General features: G+C 39.8%; 2 protein-coding genes across 2 annotated transcripts in view; one reads left to right on the top strand and one right to left on the bottom strand.

The window, feature by feature from the left end:
• LOC127650397 (serine/threonine-protein phosphatase 6 regulatory ankyrin repeat subunit A-like) overlaps positions 1–16,355 on the top strand; it is a 27,605-nt gene extending 11,250 nt beyond the window's left edge. The window contains exons 8-28 of the mRNA XM_052135814.1: positions 781–993; positions 2,123–2,201; positions 2,279–2,393; positions 2,630–2,712; positions 3,004–3,067; positions 3,186–3,254; positions 3,579–3,719; positions 5,969–6,080; positions 6,173–6,199; positions 6,620–6,694; positions 8,523–8,724; positions 8,850–8,937; positions 9,048–9,165; positions 9,340–9,559; positions 9,643–9,730; positions 12,248–12,331; positions 12,421–12,566; positions 12,823–12,905; positions 13,017–13,099; positions 13,184–13,275; positions 15,044–16,355. Of these exons, the coding sequence (XP_051991774.1) occupies positions 781–993; positions 2,123–2,201; positions 2,279–2,393; positions 2,630–2,712; positions 3,004–3,067; positions 3,186–3,254; positions 3,579–3,719; positions 5,969–6,080; positions 6,173–6,199; positions 6,620–6,694; positions 8,523–8,724; positions 8,850–8,937; positions 9,048–9,165; positions 9,340–9,559; positions 9,643–9,730; positions 12,248–12,331; positions 12,421–12,566; positions 12,823–12,905; positions 13,017–13,099; positions 13,184–13,275; positions 15,044–15,330 (2,469 nt within the window). The 3' untranslated portion in view covers positions 15,331–16,355. The remainder of the gene's footprint in view (positions 1–780; positions 994–2,122; positions 2,202–2,278; positions 2,394–2,629; positions 2,713–3,003; positions 3,068–3,185; positions 3,255–3,578; positions 3,720–5,968; positions 6,081–6,172; positions 6,200–6,619; positions 6,695–8,522; positions 8,725–8,849; positions 8,938–9,047; positions 9,166–9,339; positions 9,560–9,642; positions 9,731–12,247; positions 12,332–12,420; positions 12,567–12,822; positions 12,906–13,016; positions 13,100–13,183; positions 13,276–15,043) is intronic.
• btd (biotinidase) lies at positions 16,348–22,321 on the bottom strand. The gene is given in 6 exon segments (XM_052135925.1): positions 16,348–18,495; positions 18,497–18,576; positions 18,627–18,756; positions 18,759–19,340; positions 19,504–19,653; positions 21,823–22,321. Coding segments are annotated over 6 exon segments (1,560 nt in total). The 5' UTR covers positions 22,045–22,321; the 3' UTR covers positions 16,348–18,099.

The raw sequence follows: 22,321 nt of genomic DNA, 5'->3' as shown, positions 1-22,321 counted from the left end.
AAGAGTGAAGCTCTGAATAAAATTCTAGACATTTTTTAATGTCTTATCATTAATTCATTTATCAATTTTATTTATTTACTGTAATTTGCCATTTTCCCCATGGTTCCTTTAACACTGAGGATTGTTATTGCATGCAAATGATGTAATAATTTGGATCAATGACATAGCCTAAATGCCTCAAATCTTTGCCTGAAAAAAATCCATCCTTAAGGTCCTCTTTTAATGTACAGTTGGGTATTACAACAAATTTGTTTAAGTAAAAATCAGTGCTTGTTCGGTTCGTTTTGGCCCATACTGGCCATTTTGGAAAAAAACACCTAGCTTAGCACTTCAGACTGTGCTAATCATTTTATGTGTTTTTAGTGGATATACAATACCAACATCTGCGATATGTAATTTAATGCCTAAATAAATTTGATTTGGCACAAAAGTGATTAAACCTCCAAATGTTAAAATGTACTTTGGCCACTACAATGCACTTACCTCTTGCCATGTGCTTCCCCTCTACATAGCTGGAAAGAAATTATGGATACTTCCTGCTTATAAGGTCACATGAACACAAATATATACAGTTGCCTAGATACAGGGGGAGGCTCAACTTACCCACCTGTTCAGTAGTAGATCTACTATGTTATACTTTACTATATTAACTGCATAGAAATACTGTTTGTGCATATATGTGATCACTACAAAAGAACGATGTGACTTGATTATGGCATAATGTCAACTGTATTTGAACAAACAAATAATGTACCAAATAATGTGTCTCTTTCTCTTTAGATTAATGAGCCAAATGCATATGGAAACACTCCTCTGCATTTGGCTTGTTATAACGGGCAGGATGTTGTGTTGAATGAACTGATAGGAGCAGGCGCTGATGTCAATCAAGTGAACGAGAAGGGCTTTACCCCGCTGCACTTTACCACTGCCTCCCGCCAGGGGGCGCTCTGCCTTGAGCTGCTCGTGGCCAACGGTGCAAACGTCAACAGCAAGGTCAGTAACTAAATATAATATTCTCAAACAACATAAAATCAATAAATGTACATGGACTTTTTGCACAAAATTCATCAGTGCAAAAAAATGTCTTCGTAATAGTTAATTTAAATAATAAAAAATAATTTGCTCAAATTACCCAAGATGCATTTTTGGGATGCCGCCTGCAGTTTTTCACACTGAAACTTAAAAGCTCACCATTCTCACACACTGTGGGCTAAATGCAAAAAATGGGTCAAATTGTTTCATAAAACCCCCCCAAATAAAAATAAAGACTCCAATTATTCATAAATAATATTGTATGTGTTTATAATCTTATAATAGATTTGCTCGTCCATAGACATTCAGTCTAATTTTCAGTTTGTGCACCACCCTCATTGTTTCATCAAGTAGCTCGGCCTCTGAGTGGACTAGAAGCTCAATCTAGGTGTTATTAGAAAGCTGGGAGCTTTGCGACGATATATGACATATTTCATCATCAATGGTTGAAAACATATTTTAGGATGATTGTTTAGCATGCTCTTCCTGCTGGATGGCATATTTTGTTCTGGACATCTAAGACTAATATTGGATTATTCAGCCAAGCAAGCTCACAGACAAGTGCAAAATGGCTCATATTTTATACAACTGCCTAAGGTAAAAGCAGATATACATTTTGTAGCTATTTGGGTCTTACAGCTGCAATAAACGGTGCATAAATATACGGATGCATTTGATGACTTACAGAAATCATATGACATTTTGTGACTCTTTTGAAAATCTTTCAAACTGTGGTATTAGGGCAACAAAATGAACTATATAGTCACATTCCTGAGAAAGAGGGCTTTCGTTTGATATATGACATGTCTATTTAAGTGCCATGTGACTTTTATATTCATATTAATATTTCTTCCCCATTACCTCTAGGGGGCGCTAATTAATGACGCAAATGTTTTCAGGCCTTATTTTGTGTAACATAAATGCAAAATTGATGGTATTCTCTGAAAAGTTTAGAATCTAAGCTTTCAAACGTCACATAATGAGCCTGATCTATGTATGTATACGGGTACTTGAACATTTTAATTGGGGAAAATATTCGCAATATAGCGCCCCCCCCTGTTAATAACTTGATTTGTGTGCTCACGTCCAGAGTAAAGATGGTAAAACTCCTCTCCACATGGCGGCCATTCACGGACGATACTCCCGATCACAGGCTATTATTCAGAACGGTGAGTTTGTATTTCTGCATATCTGCTGTTTTTGAAACTGTTTCTTTTGCACTCATCCTCTCCTCTCTCGTCTGTAGGAGCAGAGATCAACTGTGAGGACGAGAACGGTAATTCTCCGCTTCATATAGCGGCTCGTTATGGCCATGAGCTGCTCATTAACAGTCTCTTAATGAGCGGTGCAGACACTGCCAAGTGAGTTACAGCACATACAGTGTGTTTACAGGACACGTTTTTGCATTTCTTCTGCGCTATTTTTTTAATTGTTTATCGATGTACACATCAGTGTCTCACACGTGCGTTGCATTTTTAAGATGTCGTGTCAAATTAACAGTTAAGAAAACATTGCTGCTATTGAATGCATTAACATATTCAGTGTGATCGGAGAATGCACACCGGCTGATCATGTGACTGTGACTCCTCCCTTGTAGGCGGGGCATGCACGGCATGTTTCCGCTGCATCTGGCGGCGCTGAGCGGATATTCAGGCTGTTGCCGGAAACTGCTCTCCTCAGGTGAATCTCACACTCTCTCTTATTCGGAAGGTTTACATTTATATCCAGGTCATCGTAGAAAAGCAGCTAGAATGTATTCCTAAACAACTGCCCACAGGTCATTTACACACTGTCTGATGCATATTGGAGTTGTTTTTACATGACAGACACACAACCCCTTCCAGTTGCTTGTTATCTTTAAATGTGGACCAAGCATGTGCACCGCTGGTGAAAAGTGGCAAATTCTTTTGAACAAATGTAAAGCAAAGTGCAGTCGCATTTTATAATGACTGTTTATTTGTGTTGACTCAGGTTTTCGCGTTGACTCGCCGGATAATTTTGGCAGGACGTGTTTGCATGCGGCAGCTGCAGGAGGGTGAGTCACAGTGCTGCTGCTTCACGCTGATTGGCTCGTCAGCGCCCCCATGTGGTCTGGATGGAACTCCATGTGTAACTTTCCTTGTTTTTATCTCTTATTCCCTTTCATTCTGAAGGAACCTTGAATGTCTAAATCTGTTGCTTAACTCTGGGGCAGATTTTAACAAGAAAGACAGATTTGGGAGGTGAGTTTCCAAGCGCCGAGGTACACTACAAGAACAAACCTAAAATAGTATTTGCAGTCTTACAATCAGGTGATGTCAGTGAAGTGGTCTGGGATGTACTATAGATGCTCCTAAAGATGTCTGAATGCTTGTACTGCCCTACAAAGGCTAAATGCAGTAACACAAAATGTTTTTCCTCTGAATCAGAGCATAGGATAGGACAGATCATAGTCTAAGAAACCTGATTTTGGTCATAATTCACCTATGAGTAATATGTAGTTACATTGCCTTTGCATGGGGTATAGAGTCTCAGCTGTTTTCTCACATGATTAATTTCTCTCTCAGGACGGCGCTGCATTACGCTGCAGCTAACTGTAACTATCAGTGTTTGTTTGCTCTGGTTGGTTCTGGTGCCAGTGTGAATGAGCGAGACATCAGAGGCTGCAGTCCACTGCACTACACCGCTGCATCCGACGCAGATGGAAAGTGAGTCAGAGACAGATCTTGGAAAATCAGTATTTCGTGATGCAATAAATACAAGCAATGCATACTGTGCGGTATATGCCGTGTATACAGCTTTTTAGCGATGCAGTATGCAACATTATGCAGTAAAAACGGTATGCAACTTTTCAAATAGTAGTGTGCTTGTCATAATACCTCACTATGTTTTCTCAGATATGAATGAAGTTATTTTGCATTTGTAATTGTAATAGTTTTGTCAGTTCAATCAAAAAATGAGTCCAGAAGATGTTGAGATTGCTGTTGATATTGGTTTATTTGTCTCTCTGGAAATGTAAAGTGAAGTAGAGTGCTCTGGATTGTAGTATTCCACAAAGTGTGCTCTGGTTGTACACTGACAGTGGATTTTGCCGATACCAATAATTAAGGTGGTTCAGAATACAATAATCACTAGGGATGTGCACGGTTATCATTTGTAGCATTTGGTTAAAGGGTTATTCACCCAAAAATGACAATTCTCTCATGATTTACTTGCCTTTGAGCCATCTCAGATGTGTATGACTTTCCTTCTTCAGCAGAGCCGAAGTGAAGATTTTTATAAGCACATTTCAGCTCTGTTTGTCCATACAACGCATGTAAACGGGTGCCATCAGGCTGATAGCCATTTGATGGTCCAAAAGGCATATTTAGGCAGCATAAAAGTAATCCACAGGACTCCAATTGACCAATTAATGTCTTCAGAAGCAAATCGATATGTTTGTGTAAAAAAATAAATAGATGATAAAAACATTATTATTGCTGGCTTCCTGCCAGCAGTCGTCGCATCACGTTGTCGTCGTATTACGTAAGCGCATTGGCGCGTTCATACGAGAAGACAGAAGCGTGCGCTTTGTTTATAACAAAGGAACGAACGTCACGTGAGAGTTAGGTCATATCAAACAGGAATGCTGCTCTGGCCGGATGCAACGATTAAAGTTAAAAATGTTTGCATTATCGATTTGTTTCTTAGACCAGCCTATCAAAGACATTAAATGATCGAGTCATGTGGATTACTTTTATGCTGCCTAAATATGCCTTTTGGACCGTTAAACAGCCATCAGCTTGATGGCACCCGTTTACATGCATGTATGGACAAACAGAGCTGAAATGTGCTTATAAAAATCTTCACTTTGGCTCTGCTGAAGAAGGAAAGTCCGACACATCTGAGATGGCTCAAAGGCAAGTAAATCATGAGAGAATTGTCATTTTTGGGTGAACTAACCCTTTAATCGTGAGGTTAAATGAACGGTTAATCGGTTTCCGTTGGGACGTGGGAATAAAGAACATTTATTGCAATGTAATTTCCTCATTCACTACTCCGAATAGCATCCGAATAATAAGTTGAACAGTGAGCTATGAGCCTAAAAACATAATACTTAGTAACAAAATTAATCAAAATGTCACTTCCTCCATATGCGCTCTGCCTGGGCAGGTTCACATTTCTGATTTTAAATGGTTTCAAATCAAATGGCATTGAACTTGTCTTACTATTGTATGTTAATATCCACACAAGAGCAAAAGTGGAAAAACACGCCTTACAGTTTATCAAGGGCTGAAACTTTGCCATGAACAACAACCTAGAATCATGTTTAATGGTGCAAGTCACATGAAGTCCTCTTTGCAACTTGAACTTCTATTGAACGCAGCACAACTAATGAAACCGAACGCAGGTGCTTCGAGATTAAAGGTCTTTTTAACTTGGTGTCTAAACATGTGGCGTTCATGTGCGTGACGCTGAAAGTAAAAACGGTGTGATTCAGCGCAACAAAGACGTCTGTCCGTGTAGACACACACAAAAGCATGTTTGAACAGCCCCTAACTTACTCTAAAACTGACCCAAACCAGGCCGGAAAATAGGGATTTTGGTATTCGAATAGTAGCACGTTGAACGGTTAACCAAATGTCGACTACCTGTGCACATCCCTAATAATAACCAGACTGATGATATATTGTACCGTAGATCCAAGCCATTCTAACTGCAGTATCCTCCAGCCAGCCACAACCCAGATAACATGGTTCCAGAAAGCAACTATCGGCACCGATTAATTGGTTAAACCGATATATTGGTCTACCTCTACTGCACAAATTGGCAAATGTAGAAGGTCTTTGGGCTATTCAATGCATAAGAAACTTCTACTGTGCACAGTATACATATAAACGGTAGGTAGTCATTCAAAACATATATTTTGTGTGTTTTGACTCGTACTGTGTGTTTCTGTGGTGTGTGTGTGTGTGAGGTGTGTGGAGTACCTGTTGAGGAATGATGCTAATCCAGCTCTCAGGGATAAAGACGGATACAGCGTGGTTCACTACGCCTCTGCATATGGACACAGACTCTGTCTGGAACTGGTCAGTATGTCAACTAAATTCATTAAAACCTCTGAACAACCGTCACTTCTGCTCTGGGTTTGGTATTCATTCATCAGTGTTTTAATTTGCAGATCGCCAGTGAAACTCCATTAGATGTGGTGAGTTCACAAATGTGTGTTTCTGGTTTTCCGTGCATGATGACCCTCTCAGCAGAAAATTGGGCCACTGCTGCCCTCTAACGGCAAGGTGTTGAACACATTTCATAAAATGACAAATTCTGGCTCTGAAATCTGATTGGACAAGCCTTGTTTAAAGCTGCTGTAAAAAAAAAGCATAGTTTTCTGTACTAATTAATTATATATTAATAAACGTTATAACGTTAAGGGGGTCAAAACACTCGCTAGCTGTCCCGCGGGCTTATTGGTTTGCTTAGTTGACACATATCAGCCAAAAGCATACTATTATCCACAATCATAAAGAATAAAAAATAGCTTTTTTCTCATTTAAATGTTTGCTCCACCGCATTACTTAAATTGTTCAATTGTGTGTGTGTGTGTGTGTGTGTTGTATATTTTCAGCTAATGAACACATCTGCATCAGGCATCTTAAACGACACAGACGTTCAGCCTTCCATCAGCCCGTTACACTTAGCGGTGAGTTTCAACTCCACATTTCTGTGTGACAAGAGGAAATCTGTTCTGTTAATGGAATAACATACTTTTGTCCATTTGAAGAACAGATCAGAACATTTTTGATGTTTGATATACAGCTATGATGAGTGTAGCCTAACATAGCCAGACTTTTGGCTATCGGCGTCAGTCTGGTCCACTTTGCTGTTTATTCTGGTCAGGGACGTTTCTGAGCATATGGGGGCACTAAGTGAAATCCTATGTAGAGGCCCCCCACCCCAAAACCCAACGGATCCAGATACACCTAGGAATGACACCACAATACATTCTTCAACAAATCTGAATATATTAACTTAAAATTAGGGGGAGTGGCGGTCAAAATGTATGACTGGCTCAGCGGTAATGCTCTGGGACCAGAAGGTTGGGGGTTTAAGCCCCAACACCACCAAGATGCCACTGTTGGGCCCTTGAGCAAGGCCCATGACCCTATCTGCTCCAGGTGCACCGTATCTTGGCTGACCCTGCACTCTGACAATCTAAAATTGTAATATATTAACTACACAAAACGCAATACTTATACACAATGGGACACAACTGCATAACGTTAGCTAACGTGAACTAATTGTTGCAATTACATGCATGACAACGAACAACTCTCTCCTTGCTGTTACATTTTCCCTTCCCTCTCAGGCCACAAGGGGGCCCCCTATAACTGTCTAATTGAGCCATAACAGCTGCCTGAGTCGGCTTTCAGTATATTTAAAAAATGATTTTCTTTTTTAAATATTTTTCATTCTTTGCGGGTCCCCCGGTGGCTCGGGGCCCTAAGCAGCCATGATTCTGGTTAACAACGACCACTTCGACAAGAAGAGACCGTCTGACTGATGTGAAAAGCGACCAGACATTATTTGCTTTGTTTTTATGTGCTGTTTTGGGGCGAGTTTATTTTAAATATATGTATGGAAGGAAATTAATCATAAATGTGTTTGGTACAAAAAAAAGCATATTGAATTGAACTAATTGAAAAATAAATGCATTGCATTATATTCACCTTCAAAGTTCATTTCTTTTTTGTAAATTCCATCTTATTTTTTGACGTTATATGTCAATATTCGGTCCATTAAATTTCACTTTGCAATTTCGCCTCATTCCAGTCCTTCAGTTTGTGTTGAAAAGTCAACCTTGCACATCCTGGCATTGCGGGAAAAGCAGTAGAGTGCCAATGCACATTCACCACTAGTTGGTGTAATCTGGTGTTGATAAATACTAAGGGCAACATGGAGAAGTCCTCACCAAGTAATCCTTTATCACAATCTGTGTGCCATGACATTTTGCATCGATAAATAACGTTATTTGGGGCGGCTGTGGCTCAGTTGCTAGCACGGGTCGGCCACTAATCACAGGGTTGGTGGTTTGATTCCCGGCCCACACGTCTCCACATGTCGAAGTGTCCTTGGGCAAGACATTGAACCCCAAGTTGCTCCCAATGGCATGCTAGCGCCTTGCATGGCAGCTCTGCCATCATTGGGGTGTGCCACACAGTGTAAAGTGCTTTGAATACCGCTAAGGTTAAAGAGGCGCTATATAAGTGCAGACCATTTACCATTTATTTGCTTTTTGTCTAGCAGACATTTGTCATTAATGTACTTCCATATAGATGCTACCTCAATAATAGTCTAGCTATTTAAATAATGCTACAGTGACCAACAAAATCTCTTTGTGTGTGGTTAGTTGTTTGTAAAACTGCTAAATGCAAAGTTGATAAAGATATTATTTTTATCTACTCTGTATGTTACTAGTGTGTCGAATAAAATCACGAGATTCTAAAACTGAAATGGTCGTATGTTTACAGGCGTATCACGGTCACCATCATGCTCTTGAGGTTCTGGTCCAGTCTCTGTTGGATTTGGATGTGAGGTCGCCTCAGGGTTACACCGCTCTGTGTCTTGCTGCGTTTAAGGGTCACGCGGAGTGTGTGGATATTCTGATCAATCACGGAGCTTCTTTACTGCAGAAGGACTACACACACAAGAGAAGCCCTATACACTCTGCAGGTTACACACACATACACCAATATCTTCAATGTGGACCGAGTTTATTCTGATATTCTACAGTTAGACAAATAAGGAAGATTTGTTCCCATAAAGTTGCTGTGCATTGTGTGTTTGTCCATCTGCAGCTATAAATGGTCACTCTGACTGTCTGGCTCTGCTTCTCAACAACACTGATCAGCACTCAGCCGTTAATATACGGGACGGAAAGGGACAGTGAGTTTCGACATACACACACACTCGGTGGATAAGTCCATCTGTTAGATGTGATGTTGAATATAATTGTGTGTGTGTGTGTGTGTGTGTGTGTGTGTGTGTATTGTCAGGACTCCTCTGATGTTGGCAGTTCTGGGCGGTTACACTGATTGTGTGTATCTTCTGTTGAGTAAAGGAGCCAGTGTGGATGCCAGAGATAAATGGAGCAGGACGGCGCTCCATCGCGGGGTAGGTACACAGGGGTCTCGTGTGATCGTATTTCATCAAGGATATTGACTCTAATTGCATGACCGTACAGTACTGAATACAGTTCTTATCTGGCATGTTAAAGACATGAATTTTATTTTCCACTTCTATATTCTTTTAAAGCCACAGATAACCTTCAAAGTGTGTGTTTTGCAGGCAGTAATGGGCCATGAGTCGTGTGTTGAGGCTCTGTTGCTGCACAGATCCAGTGTGTTGGTGCAGGACAGTAGGGGGCGCTCTCCTCTGCACCTGGCAGCTGCTTGTGGGCACGTGGGTGTCCTGCGGAGCCTTCTGAAAGCAGCTCAGTCCCTGAAGACCCTCCCAGTTCTCAAGGATAACTGCAGATACACACCCCTGCACTGGGCGTGTTACAACGGTACTGATATAATTGATCCAATTACTCCAATAAAAATGCACTTTTAGTAATATTCTCATATTTTCTGTGTTTGTCAATCATAGGTCATGACACGTGTGTGGAGCTGCTCTTAGAACAGGAAGCCTTTCATAAGATGGATGGAAACTCCTTCAGTCCGCTACACTGTGCAGTGTAAGAAATCATCACGTATAGACGTATAGGTCTCTGTGGAAAAATAATGGGTGTTTCCCAATCTGTGGGTGTTTTTAAACCGCGATGGGCGTTCCTGAACTATCCAATTAAAGTAGGAAATCTACATGTAGGAATCAGCCCATCCTAGTTTGAAAATGCCCACTGATTGGAAAACACCCATTTTTGTTCTGCAAAACACTTTAGAGAGAGAACTTTACAAGCATAATTTGGATGGGCGTTCCTGAACTATCCAATTAAAGTAGGAAATCTACATGTAGGTATCAGTGGGCATTTCCAAACCAGGATGGTCATTCCTGAACTATCCGATTAAAGTAGAAAATCTACATGTAGGTATCAGTGGGCGTTTCCAAACCAGGATGGGTGTTCCTGAACTATCCAATTAAAGTAGAAAATCTACTTGTGGGAATCAGTGGGCATTTTCAAACCAGGATGGGTGTTCCTGAACTATCCAATTAAAGTAGGAAATCTACATTTAGGAATCAGTGGTTGTTTCCAAACCCGGATGGTCGTTCCTGAACTATCCAATTAAAGTAGGAAATCTACATTTAGGAATCAGTGGTTGTTTCCAAACCAGGATGGTCGTTCCTGAACTATCCGATTAAAGTAGGAAATCTACATGTAGGTATCAGTGGGCATTTCCAAACCAGGATGGGCGTCCCTGAACTATCCGATTAAAGTAGGAAATCTACATGTAGGTATCAGTGGGCATTTCCAAACCAGGATGGTCATTCCTGAACTATCCGATTAAAGTAGAAAATCTACATGTAGGTATCAGTGGGCATTTCCAAACCAGGATGGGTGTTCCTGAACTATCCAATTAAAGTAGAAAATCTACTTGTGGGAATCAGTGGGCATTTTCAAACCAGGATGGTCGTTCCTGAACTATCCAATTAAAGTAGGAAATCTACATGTAGGTATCAGTGGGCATTTCCAAACCAGGATGGGCGTTCCTGAACTATCCGATTAAAGTAGGAAATCTACATGTAGGTATCAGTGGGCATTTCCAAACCAGGATGGGCGTCCCTGAACTATCCGATTAAAGTAGGAAATCTACATGTAGGTATCAGTGGGCATTTCCAAACCAGGATGGTCATTCCTGAACTATCCGATTAAAGTAGAAAATCTACATGTAGGTATCAGTGGGCATTTCCAAACCAGGATGGGTGTTCCTGAACTATCCAATTAAAGTAGAAAATCTACTTGTGGGAATCAGTGGGCATTTTCAAACCAGGATGGTCGTTCCTGAACTATCCAATTAAAGTAGGAAATCTACATGTAGGTATCAGTGGGCATTTCCAAACCAGGATGGGCGTTCCTGAACTATCCGATTAAAGTAGGAAATCTACATGTAGGTATCAGTGGGCATTTTCAAACCAGGATGGGCGTTCCTGAACTATCCAATTAAAGTAGGAAATCTACATGTAGGTATCAGTGGGCATTTTCAAACCAGGATGGTCGTTCCTGAACTATCCAATTAAAGTAGGAAATCTACATGTAGGTATCAGTGGGCATTTCCAAACCAGGATGGTCGTTCCTGAACTATCCGATTAAAGTAGGAAATCTACATGTAGGTATCAGTGGGCATTTCCAAACCAGGATGGGCGTTCCTGAACTATCCGATTAAAGTAGGAAATCTACATGTAGGTATCAGTGGGCATTTTCAAACCAGGATGGGCGTTCCTGAACTATCCAATTAAAGTAGGAAATCTACATGTAGGTATCAGTGGGCATTTCCAAACCAGGATGGTCGTTCCTGAACTATCCGATTAAAGTAGGAAATCTACATGTAGGTATCAGTGGATATTTCCAAACCAGGATGGGCGTTCCTGAACTATCCGATTAAAGTAGGAAATCTACATGTAGGTATCAGTGGGCATTTTCAAACCAGGATGGGCATTCCTGAACTATCCAATTAAAGTAGGAAATCTACATGTAGGTGGGCATTTCCAAACCAGGATGGGCGCTCCTGAACTATCCAATTAAAGTAGGAAATCTACATGTAGGTGGGCATTTCCAAACCAGGATGGGCGCTCCTGAACTATCCAATTAAAGTAGGAAATCTACATGTAGGTGGGCATTTCCAAACCAGGATGGGCGCTCCTGAACTATCCAATTAAAGTAGGAAATCTACATGTAGGAATCTGTGGGCATTTTCAAACCAGAATGGGCGTTCCTGAACTATCTAGTTAAAGCAGAAAATCTCAATGCAGTTGGCAAATCATGTAAAGCGGTTGAAATCGCCCATCCCAGTTTGAAAATGTCCACTGATTGGAAAACACTTTAGAGAGAGAACTTTACAAGCATAATTTGCCTTTCGTGTGCAATTAGAATATATATTTTTTTAAATAATTATAAAGAATAGCTGTCTTCAATAAAGAAGTTTCCCAAATTGCAGAGTATATTTTTAAGGAATTGAAGAATGACCCTTATATTTGCTTTCTCTAAAAGGTGTATTCATGAAAACATAAAATCTCTCGCGTGTCTGTGCTTTTTCAGAATTAACGATAACGAGTCCACAGCGGAGATACTGATCGAAACTTTGGGTCCAGCGATCGTCAACGCCACAGACTCGCAATCCAGGTAAAATCCAGGTATTCCAACAGGTACGATCTCCTAGAACTGCACCGTATTTGTTTTGTTCATGTGAGATTTTGTTGCATCTCTCGTAGAACACCCCTCTATGCCGCTGCGTTCACGAATCGTGTGGAGTGCTTACAGCTTCTGCTGGGTCACAACGCTCGGGTGAATGCCATCGACGCACTGGGCAAAACGCCACTCATGATGGCGGCTGAGTACGGACAAACTAACGCCGTAGGTGAGACAAAGTTAGCTCCACAAATCTAACAGCGTTTTCCACTGAAGAGTTACAAGATGCTAACAGGCACCAAACACCACTAAATACATATATATATCGGAACACAATTCTGTTATATATTTATAACAAATATAGAAAGCTTCTAATTAAACTGTTGCTCTACAAGTAGTGACATGACCATAGAAAAAGACGCTAATGTCCGCTGTGCTTTATGGTTTATTGTCGGACGTTTTATGGCCTTGTTTTGTGTGTGCAGAGGTTTTACTGAGCAGTGCAAAGGCAGACCTCACCATACAGGACGCAAACAAAAACACAGCACTGCATCTCGCCTGCAGCAAGGTAAAAACACAATGTACAAAGTTCTTCTTTGATATTTTATATGCATTATATTCTGTAAAACACGTTAGTTTGAACATCTTTGTTTCATAGTTGTGTTTTCTGTCTTGTTAGGGGCATGAAACCAGTGCCTTATTAATTCTGGAGAAAACCACAGATCGAAATCTCATCAATTCCACAAACACAGCGCTGCAGACGTAAGTCCGATGCCTCGTGCATGTGTATGCATCAACACATCATGCTGAATATTGAGAACTGATCAATTCTCTGTCTCGTCTCAGGCCGCTACACATCGCGGCTCGTAACGGTCTGACGGTGGTCGTGCAGGAGCTGTTGGGTAAAGGAGCCAGTGTTCTCGCCGTGGATGAAAACGGTGAGCATGTCACAATTATGCATCATTTTATTTTTTTCCCTGAAGTACATTTATAATGTTAGTCAAGGTTTCTTGCACCAAAAACAGTTTCTTTTTGACCCTTAAGCATAAATATACGGGCAGTTTTTGCTAGCGTACTGTAATCTCAGATTTCTTTAACCTGTTGATACGCAATCGCCCGCACTCGGTGGTGACGTCACTCTGCTTACATTTAATATATAACTTATCGTCTATAAATGTCATTAATGTTAATAAATGATACATCAAAGGTCTAAGTGTTGAACATTGATATCCGATTTCATGATAGTAATGCTCCAGAAACAGCGATTGAGTTATTTGTGCAGGAGTACAAATGAAAACATGCAATATCAAAACGGGACTTTTATTATGAAATCACGATCGCCAGATGAATCCAGTTCAACACACTTGGGTCAATCGTCCATGACAAGCGTTCATTGTAAAACATCCAATAGCACTTTTTGTCCATAAAAGTGATAAATCTGAGAAATATTGATATATTCTCCATTGTTTACATGAGATCTCACCTGAATGAATCACCCTTCATCATCGTTCTTCATCAAACTGCAATCTGAGCAGCATTCATGTTGTAAAACTGTGTATGATCTGATATATTAGTCTCTCATAAACAAAACCAGCCTGTCTCCAAAGTCTATTTTTAAAAATGTGGTGTAGTTTTATTCATAATAGCCGATCAGTGCCGTCAGGTTTAGTGTTGTTTTGAGAGGCGGAGCCTTAATTTTACTCTGTACGCTTCCAGAGATGGCGTGTATCAACAGGTTAAAGGTATAGTTCACATATAAATGAAAATTAAATCATTATTTACTCTCTTATGCCATTCCAAACCATGGAACACAAAAGGATACATTTTGAACAACAGATTATTAATTTTTCCACTTTTAAAAGTAGTCCAAACTAGAGGTTGACCGATATATCGGTCCATTAATTTTTCCAATTAATCGGTGCTGTTAGTTGCTTTTGGAAATGTATCTGTAATTGCCGACTAGTGGCATCGATTTTTGCCAATAACAGATACAGTTCAAAAAGCAACTAACGGCACCGGCACATAGCTTTTAATTTAAATGTTTTTATTTTTAATAAATCATCTGTGTTCCTCCGTGGCCGATGTTGGAGGAGTCTACAGTAAAACAGCGGCCTCTAGAGGGGAAATAAAAACAATCACCGTCACCTCGTGGGGATTTCCTGGATCTTTCCTCATTGATGATATTCATCCATATTTATTATCCTCACTTCAATGCATATTTAGTTATTTTGATTAGATTCTCAAGTGCTCTAAATTGAAGCGAGGCCATGCAGAGAAAAATGCAACTATGTGGATAAAGTATACAGTGTATGTATGTGCATCAGCTTAACTTGGTGAATACTTAAATATACTGTAGATCATTGTGACATTTTGAAATAAGAGACCAATAAGAGTCGTGCGTTATGCACCAAATAAAACATTTTTGGACTATTATTGGGATTTCATTCTTTTTGGACTGATCTGTCAACCTCTAGTCCAAATGACTAGGTAGCATGAGAACTTGAAAATGTTAACTCGCATTAGTATGTTGCAATGTATTGAGAATCATGTTTCAGTTAATTCATTGATGCATTGCATGCAGTACTCTTGTGTGTGTGTTCAATGGAAGAAAGTCAGTCATGTTGTAACGACATGAGGTCAACAAAATGACAAAATTTTCATTTTTGAGTTTACTATCCCTTTAATAAAATGTCTCCCGTCTCTCAGGTTACACTCCAGCTTTGGCTTGTGCCCCGAAAAAAGATGTGGCCGACTGTTTGGCGCTGATACTCGCCACCATGTTGCCCATTTCTCCCAGCAGTACCGGCACCATGTCGAGCCTCAAATTTGCCACCATTAACCACTACTCCAGCCCATCCACAACTGTGACCTTTGACCCATTACCCATGCTGCGGTCGGAGCATGTCTCCTATCGTAACTTCAACAGCATGGGGCGCGAGGACGGCCTCATCATCCCTGACGAACTCAATGATTCAGACTCAGAAACATACTGACTGCCCTGTCCCGCCCCAGTGTCTTAAGATATCGGCGAATGGTGACTACAGTAATATAGGTTGTTCCTTTATGGTTCGTGCACCCCAAGTCTCAGGAACGAGCAGAAAAACAGGAAAATAATGGGCACAGAAACACCGGCTGAAATGATGGTTTGACCACGATACCGGTGTGGTTTCTGTTTATTCTCTACAATAGACAAGTTTAAATGTATGTTGCATCCTAAACTGAAATTCTGCCATCATTTACTCACCCTCATGTTGTTCTAAACCTGTATAACTTCTGTGGAACACAAAAGGAGATGATGGGCAGAATGTTCATGCTGCTCTCTTCCATGTACGTAATGAAAGTGAACGGGTACTGAGTGTTTCCAAAATGACAGAAAAGTGCCGTTACAGTTGCAAAATGAACAAAATTGACCCAAAAAACAAAATGCTGATATAGTTGAACAATGATAAAAAACTACAAAAAGCACCACTAAAGTTGAGAAAACAAATAAAAGTTCTATAATGACCCAAAAAAGCAGCAAAAAAGTTCCTTAAAAAATCTTCTTAAAAGAAAAAACAAGAACTACATTGAAAATGAATTAATCACTAACAAACGCCTTCATCGGCCAACATCAAAGGAAAATGCTAGATGCGTGTATGACTTTAATACTACAACTTCAGTTTAATCATTGACCACGTCGTTTACTCATTTTAACCACTTATAGTTCTAAACATAAATGACAAATATTGGCATTTGTGCATCATTTCCTGTAAAGCTGCTTTGAAACCGCCTGTTGTGAAAAGTGATATACAAATAAATTTGACTTGACTATGACAAAAACTTCCAAAGAAAAACAGCAATAAAAGTTCCACAATGACAAAAAATGACAAAAAGCAGGTTAAAAAGTTCAGTAATTACCAGAAATTCAAAAAAGATTCAAAAAAGTTGTACAAGTTCTGCAATGACAGAAAAGCCCCATACATCTTCTACATTTTGTCAGTTACACAATGTCAAAAAAAAGCACTAAAAAGCACATTAAAAAAAGTATATAATGACCCAGAAATGATAAAGCATCAAAAAGGTTCCACAATCACACAAAAATTACAAAAAAGCTTTGAAAGGTCTGAAATGACTCTCAAAAACACTGTAAAAGTTCCACAAAGACTAAAAATTACAAAAGATCTGTAAATGTTGCAAAAAAAGCTCCGGAAAAGGTCCATAATGACATTTTCAATGTAGTTCAAAGTTTAAGGAACTTTTTTGCTCGTTATAGAACTTTTACAACTATTTGTTTTCTCAAATTTAAGGTAATTATTAAGTTCTACAATTAAAAAAAGGTCCACAATGACAAAAATTACAATAAATTACGTTTACAAAAAGCACCGTAAACGTTCCTTAATGACAAAAAAGAGCCAAAAGATTTTTATGATGACAAAGTGAAGTAAAAGTTACACAATGTCAAAAAAGAAGTAAGAAGAACATTACAAAAAGTATATAATGACCCAGAAATGATAAAGCATCAAAAAGGTTCCACAATCACACAAAAATTACAAAAAAGCTTTGAAAGGTCCGAAATGACTCCCAAAAACACTGTAAAAGTTCCACAAAAACAAAAAAATCTGTAAATGTTGCAAAAAAAGCTCCGTAAAAGGTCCATAATGACCAATTAAGTTCTACAATTAAAAAAAGGTCCACAATGACAAGAATTACAAAAAAGTACATTTACAAAAAGCACCATAAAAGTTCCTTAATGACAAAAAAGAGCCAAAAAAATTTTATAATGACAAAGTGACGTAAAAGTTACTATTGCTAAAAACAATAAATAAATCTGTATAAGTTCCGCAATGACAAAAAGTTGCTGTAAAAGTTTCAAAATGAAAAATATGCACCATAAAAGCAGTCCTATGGCTTTAATTTGAGTCTTTTGAAGCTGCAAGTTTTTAGTGAGGATCCTGAAATTAAAGAACTTATTCACTAAATATCCGCTGGAGCTCTCTAATGAATTATGGCACCATTGACATCCATCATTTTGTGTTGCATGCAAGAAAAAAGTCAGATGGGTTTGGAACACGATCAGAGTGAGAAAATAATTACCTTATTTATTTATTTGGGGGGGGGACTTTACCTGTAAACTTGTTCAAATGGCAAAGGATCACTTCTACATATTATTTCACAGCTAAATTCTCATTGTTTTCCATTTTGCTCATCTTGACAGATGTGGAACCCATAATAACATTTACATAAAACATGAGGAGACATGATAAACTGAAGACGTCAGGGACCAAGAGCTGCAGAATGCTCCTCGAGCTTTACTTTTAACCCCGTTTGTGCATGAAGACTGATTTTAAGTTTGCATCATTATGAATTATTTATTATACAAATATAAAGAGCAAAACGACAGACATGCCTTCAGAGTTTAAACTGAGTGTTTATTCCTCTGTGCTCGTGAGGAATTGTGGCTTCAACCTGTTGTACCTCAGAAAGATGTGTTTATGTGTGTGCGTGACTGAATTTTAACGTGTGTCTGATTTCTTTTATAAGAGTTAAAAGACAATGGAAATATCAAGTATGTGACCTGACCTTTTGGTACATTCAATTATATAAGTATAAATAAGTAATTATAGTCATTATAAATAAATCTTCTATGCCTCGAGCTTCCAAAAAGTCTATTTCTTCACATAAGATGAGATAATAACTGGACATAATAAAAACAAATGCCAAACAGTTGCAATACAGATGGCCTTTAATATTAGGTGTAGTGCAGTCAAAAGACGTTTGTGTCTTTAGGCGCCGTCCCTTTCATAGTGTCTCCCATACATCATTGCTGTCACAAGCCCAGAGGACATTCCCGTTCGGCTCATGTAAAACCGGTCTCCGCTCTCCCAGCCAGAATGATCGGGAATCTCCAGAGTCATCCCGCTACCCAGAATCCCTGGAAATACATGTCGAGTTGTAAACGTTCCCTCTAACCTGAAATCCACCAGCGTACGAGCGTGTTCGGTCTCTCCACCGCAGCTGCTGTGCTCCAGACCCGTGCACTTGACCAGGGTGCAAACCTCCAGGTAATATGTCCCATGTACCACGTGGAGCCCGTTGAACACCCCTAGAGCGTAAAACTCTGGTGCGACTGACCTCCGGAACAGCAGGTGGCAGCAGAGGGAGCCGCTGCAAACGCTGAGCGTTCCCTTCATTGCCCACTAGAGGGACCAGAGTGAAATTATCATACATCATTATGGAGGTAAATGTTGGGATTCTCAGATAATCCTTCGGTCTAAGACACATTCAGGGTCTTTATGGCAGTGTTCAGTCTCAAAATCGCCTTGTTTTCTGTCAAAGCTGCTTGTTGGCCACATCTGAGTCGTTTCTAGCTCTTTCGAACCCTGATTCTTTTTTCGATAACCAGAAAATGGCGAAATTGTACACGTCATGTCGTCCACTCCTTTCCCCTAAACGTTGGGTCAAGCACTGGTACTGTACGCACTAGCAATTTCCCAGAACTCCCCTTGGTATCGTGATGAATAAGAGAGTCCCAAGGAGTGAAGATCCCGCTTCCAGTCATGCCAAAATCAGCGGCTCGGATGTTAGCAGCCAACAGCGTAACGCCGGCCGCATGCGCAAATGAGCGCTGAAACTGCACGGCGGCCAGCAGGGGGAGCTGGTTCATCCATGCGGTGGGGTAAACGATTTGCCTAACGCCCATGTCCTTCACTAGTGTCACTGCCGGGTCACGAAACAGAATATCGAAACATGTAAACACCCCAAATCGGCCGGCAAACGGGGTGGTGAACGTGATGTACTCGAGCTTCGGTGGTGTGTCAAACGCTGCTTCGAAGTACAAGTTTTGTTTGTGATATCGGGCCACAATGGTGCCGTGGTCACTGAACACCACATTAGTGTTGAACTGATACTGGCCGTCCACGGGACAATGAGGGTCTTTGGTTCTGCTACAGGTCTGACAGGAGGGCATGTTCGCCACTACGAAGATACGATTCTTACGGGCCATACAGCTGAGGCTGTGGAGGACCTGAGAAATATCGTAAATTAAGGATTATCAATACACATGAGAATCATCTTAAACAGTAAAAAGTTGTTCTTAATGCACAATCATCTAAAGCATGTGAAGCACTTGAGCTGCTGCAACAGCGAGACTGAGAATATAAACTCTTAAGATTATCTCTGTTTTGTACCTCGGTGTCTGGGAATCGGTCTGGATCAGCACACGGACTCCATGTGACCACCTCAGGGTCTGGAACTGTCTCTAGATAACCAGCAATAGAAGCTCTGGTGAAGTTGAACCCATGGATGGCATCCTCTGGAAACACTATGATATGGGCACCCTGTTTAATAAATAAGCTTTGAATATCAAAGTTATTTATTTCAGCTTTTATTTCTTTCATCACATTCCCAGTGGGTCAGAAGTTTACATACAGGTTGTCAGTATTTGGTTGCATTGCCTTTAAATTGTTTAACTTGGGTCAAATATTTTGGGGATCCTTCCACAAGCTTCTCACAATAAGTTGCTGGAATTTTTTCCCGTTCCTCCAGACAGAACTGGTGTAACGGAGTCAGGATTGTCGACCTCCTTGCTTGCACACTTTTTCAGTTCTGCACACAAATTGGATTGAGGTCAGAGTTTTATGATGGACACTTCAATACCTTGACTTTGTTGTCCTTCAGCCATTTTGCCACAACTTTAGAGGTATGCTTGGGGTCATTGTCCATTTGGAAGACCTTTTGGAGCTTTTAACTGTCTTAAATGATGTCCTGAGATGTTGCTTCAATATATCCACACAATTGTCCTTCCTCATGATGCCATCGATGTGCACCAGTCCCTCCTGCAGCAAAGCACCCCCACAACATGATGCTGCACCCCCATGCTTCACAGTTGGTATGGTGTAAGCCTCACACCTTTTCCTCCAAACATAACGATGGTCATTATGGCCAAACAGTTCAGCTTTTGTTTATTAAGACCAGAGGACATTTCTCCAGAAAGTAAGATCTTTGTCCCACATGTGCACTGGGAAACTGTAGTCTGGCTTTTGTAAGGCGGTTTTGGAGCAGTGACTTCTTCCTTGCTGAGCAGCCTTTCAGGTTATGTCGATATAGGACTCATTTTACTGTGGATATAGATACTTGTCTACCTGTTTCCTTCATGAGCGGTATGATGGCTGCATTGTCCCATGGTGTTTATACTTACACACTACTGTTTATACAGATGAATGTGGGACCTTCAGGTGTTTAGAAATTGCTTCCAAGGATGATCAAGACTTGTGGAGGTCCACAATTGTTTTCTGAGGTCTTGGCTGATTTCTTTTATTTTCCAAAATTTGTCAAGCAAAGAGACACTGAGTTTGAATGTAGGCCTTAAAATACATCCACAGGTACACCTCTAGTTCAGTACACCTCCTATCAGAAGCTAATTGGCTAACTGTCTAAAGGTTTGACATAATTTTCTGGAATTTTCCAAGCTGCTTAAAGGCACAGTTAACTTAGTGTATGTAAACTTCTGACCCACTGGAATTGTGATTATAGTCAATTAAAAGTGAAACAATCGGTCTGTAAACAATTATTGGAAAAATTACTCTAGCCAAAACTATAGTTTGCTAATATGAAATCTGTGGAGTGGTTACAAAAACATATATAAAAATTAAAATAAGTGTATGTAAACTTCTGACTTCAACTGTATGTGTATGATGGTTTACTCACTACTGCATTCTTTGCAGTTTTACACTGAATATGGCATAATATTTAAAAAATATGTGAAACTTATACAATATTTAATAATTATTTTTTTTCAAAAATAACCTCATTGTGTTTCACATTTAATTCAATCAGTTCCAACTAGTCATCTATGAAATATTTAAGGCCTTTACGTCTATCAATGCTAATAGGACATTTGCATACTACAGGAATAATGTGACCTATTTTAAGAGTTAGGCATTTCAATGCCATAAAATAAATTGATTAAACATTACACAGTTTGATGGAAATGTGTGAAACTGAAATGCTTAAATCTAATTAAAGCTATAATAATAGTTTTATGATCCTTATTTTTTTATATCTCATTTGATGTCCTACAATAGCATGTGTTTAATAGTCCAAGAGTTTGTTGATAGGGGGGCTGTAAGGCTTTTAAATCTCTCCTTTTTTTTTTTATTAGTTTTTTTATTTTATTTGGTGTCCAACAATTGCATATTTTTAATAGTCCAACAGGGAACACCCGGGGGGTGAATTAAAAATATATTTCTATATTTTACATTCTAAATGTAAAATATAGAAATATATTTTTTAATTCCACGATTCCATTTTTTTTTATTTGTTATTAAATTAAAATGCGTAAATGTTAAAAGGCAAAATATTTATTTGAGTGAATTTTGTGTGTAAAGACGCAGTTGGAATAAGAAAATTCCCATAAGGATCGGTTCCCAATTATAATAGGAATTCTGTACATTTGAGATAGTTTTGGATTGTTGACTATGGAAGTGTGATTTTAAAGCACTGTTTACCTGCTGTGCTGCCAGCGCTGTCTGCTCCTCAAACACACGCAGGTTCTGCTTCATGTGCTCCAGGGCAGATCTCCGGTCCAACGGGACTCCGGGGTTCCGGTTCAGAATCACTCGGTGCTCGTACACAGCGGCCACATAATACGGAGGATCCGCGGCGTGAACGAGCTGCAGTCCGGTCAGACAGAGCACAAACCCGGCGGTCTGCAGTCCCCGCATCGCCATGAGCAGTCTGGTGTTAGCTTATGGGAGTCCGAAAGTTCACGTCAATTATTGAAATGACAGAAAAACTGTCGAAAACATTCAAGCTTCACCGGCCAGGAATCATTATGTACATTTATTAGATGTTGCATAAGTTATCTGTTTTAGAATTAGGTCGCTCCCTGTGTATTTATGTCCTTTCAAATTATTTCTCTAAATATGTTTTCACGTACAGTAATTTGAAGGGGAAAGATACACAAAAGCACGTTGATACCACTTCCGTGTGGCATTACGTCACTCG

This window comes from Xyrauchen texanus, chromosome 10, assembly GCF_025860055.1.
Source record: "Xyrauchen texanus isolate HMW12.3.18 chromosome 10, RBS_HiC_50CHRs, whole genome shotgun sequence".
Taxonomy (NCBI): Eukaryota; Metazoa; Chordata; class Actinopteri; order Cypriniformes; family Catostomidae; genus Xyrauchen; species Xyrauchen texanus.
Note: the sequence above shows the minus strand (reverse complement) of the source record. Positions and strands in the feature narration are given on the sequence as shown.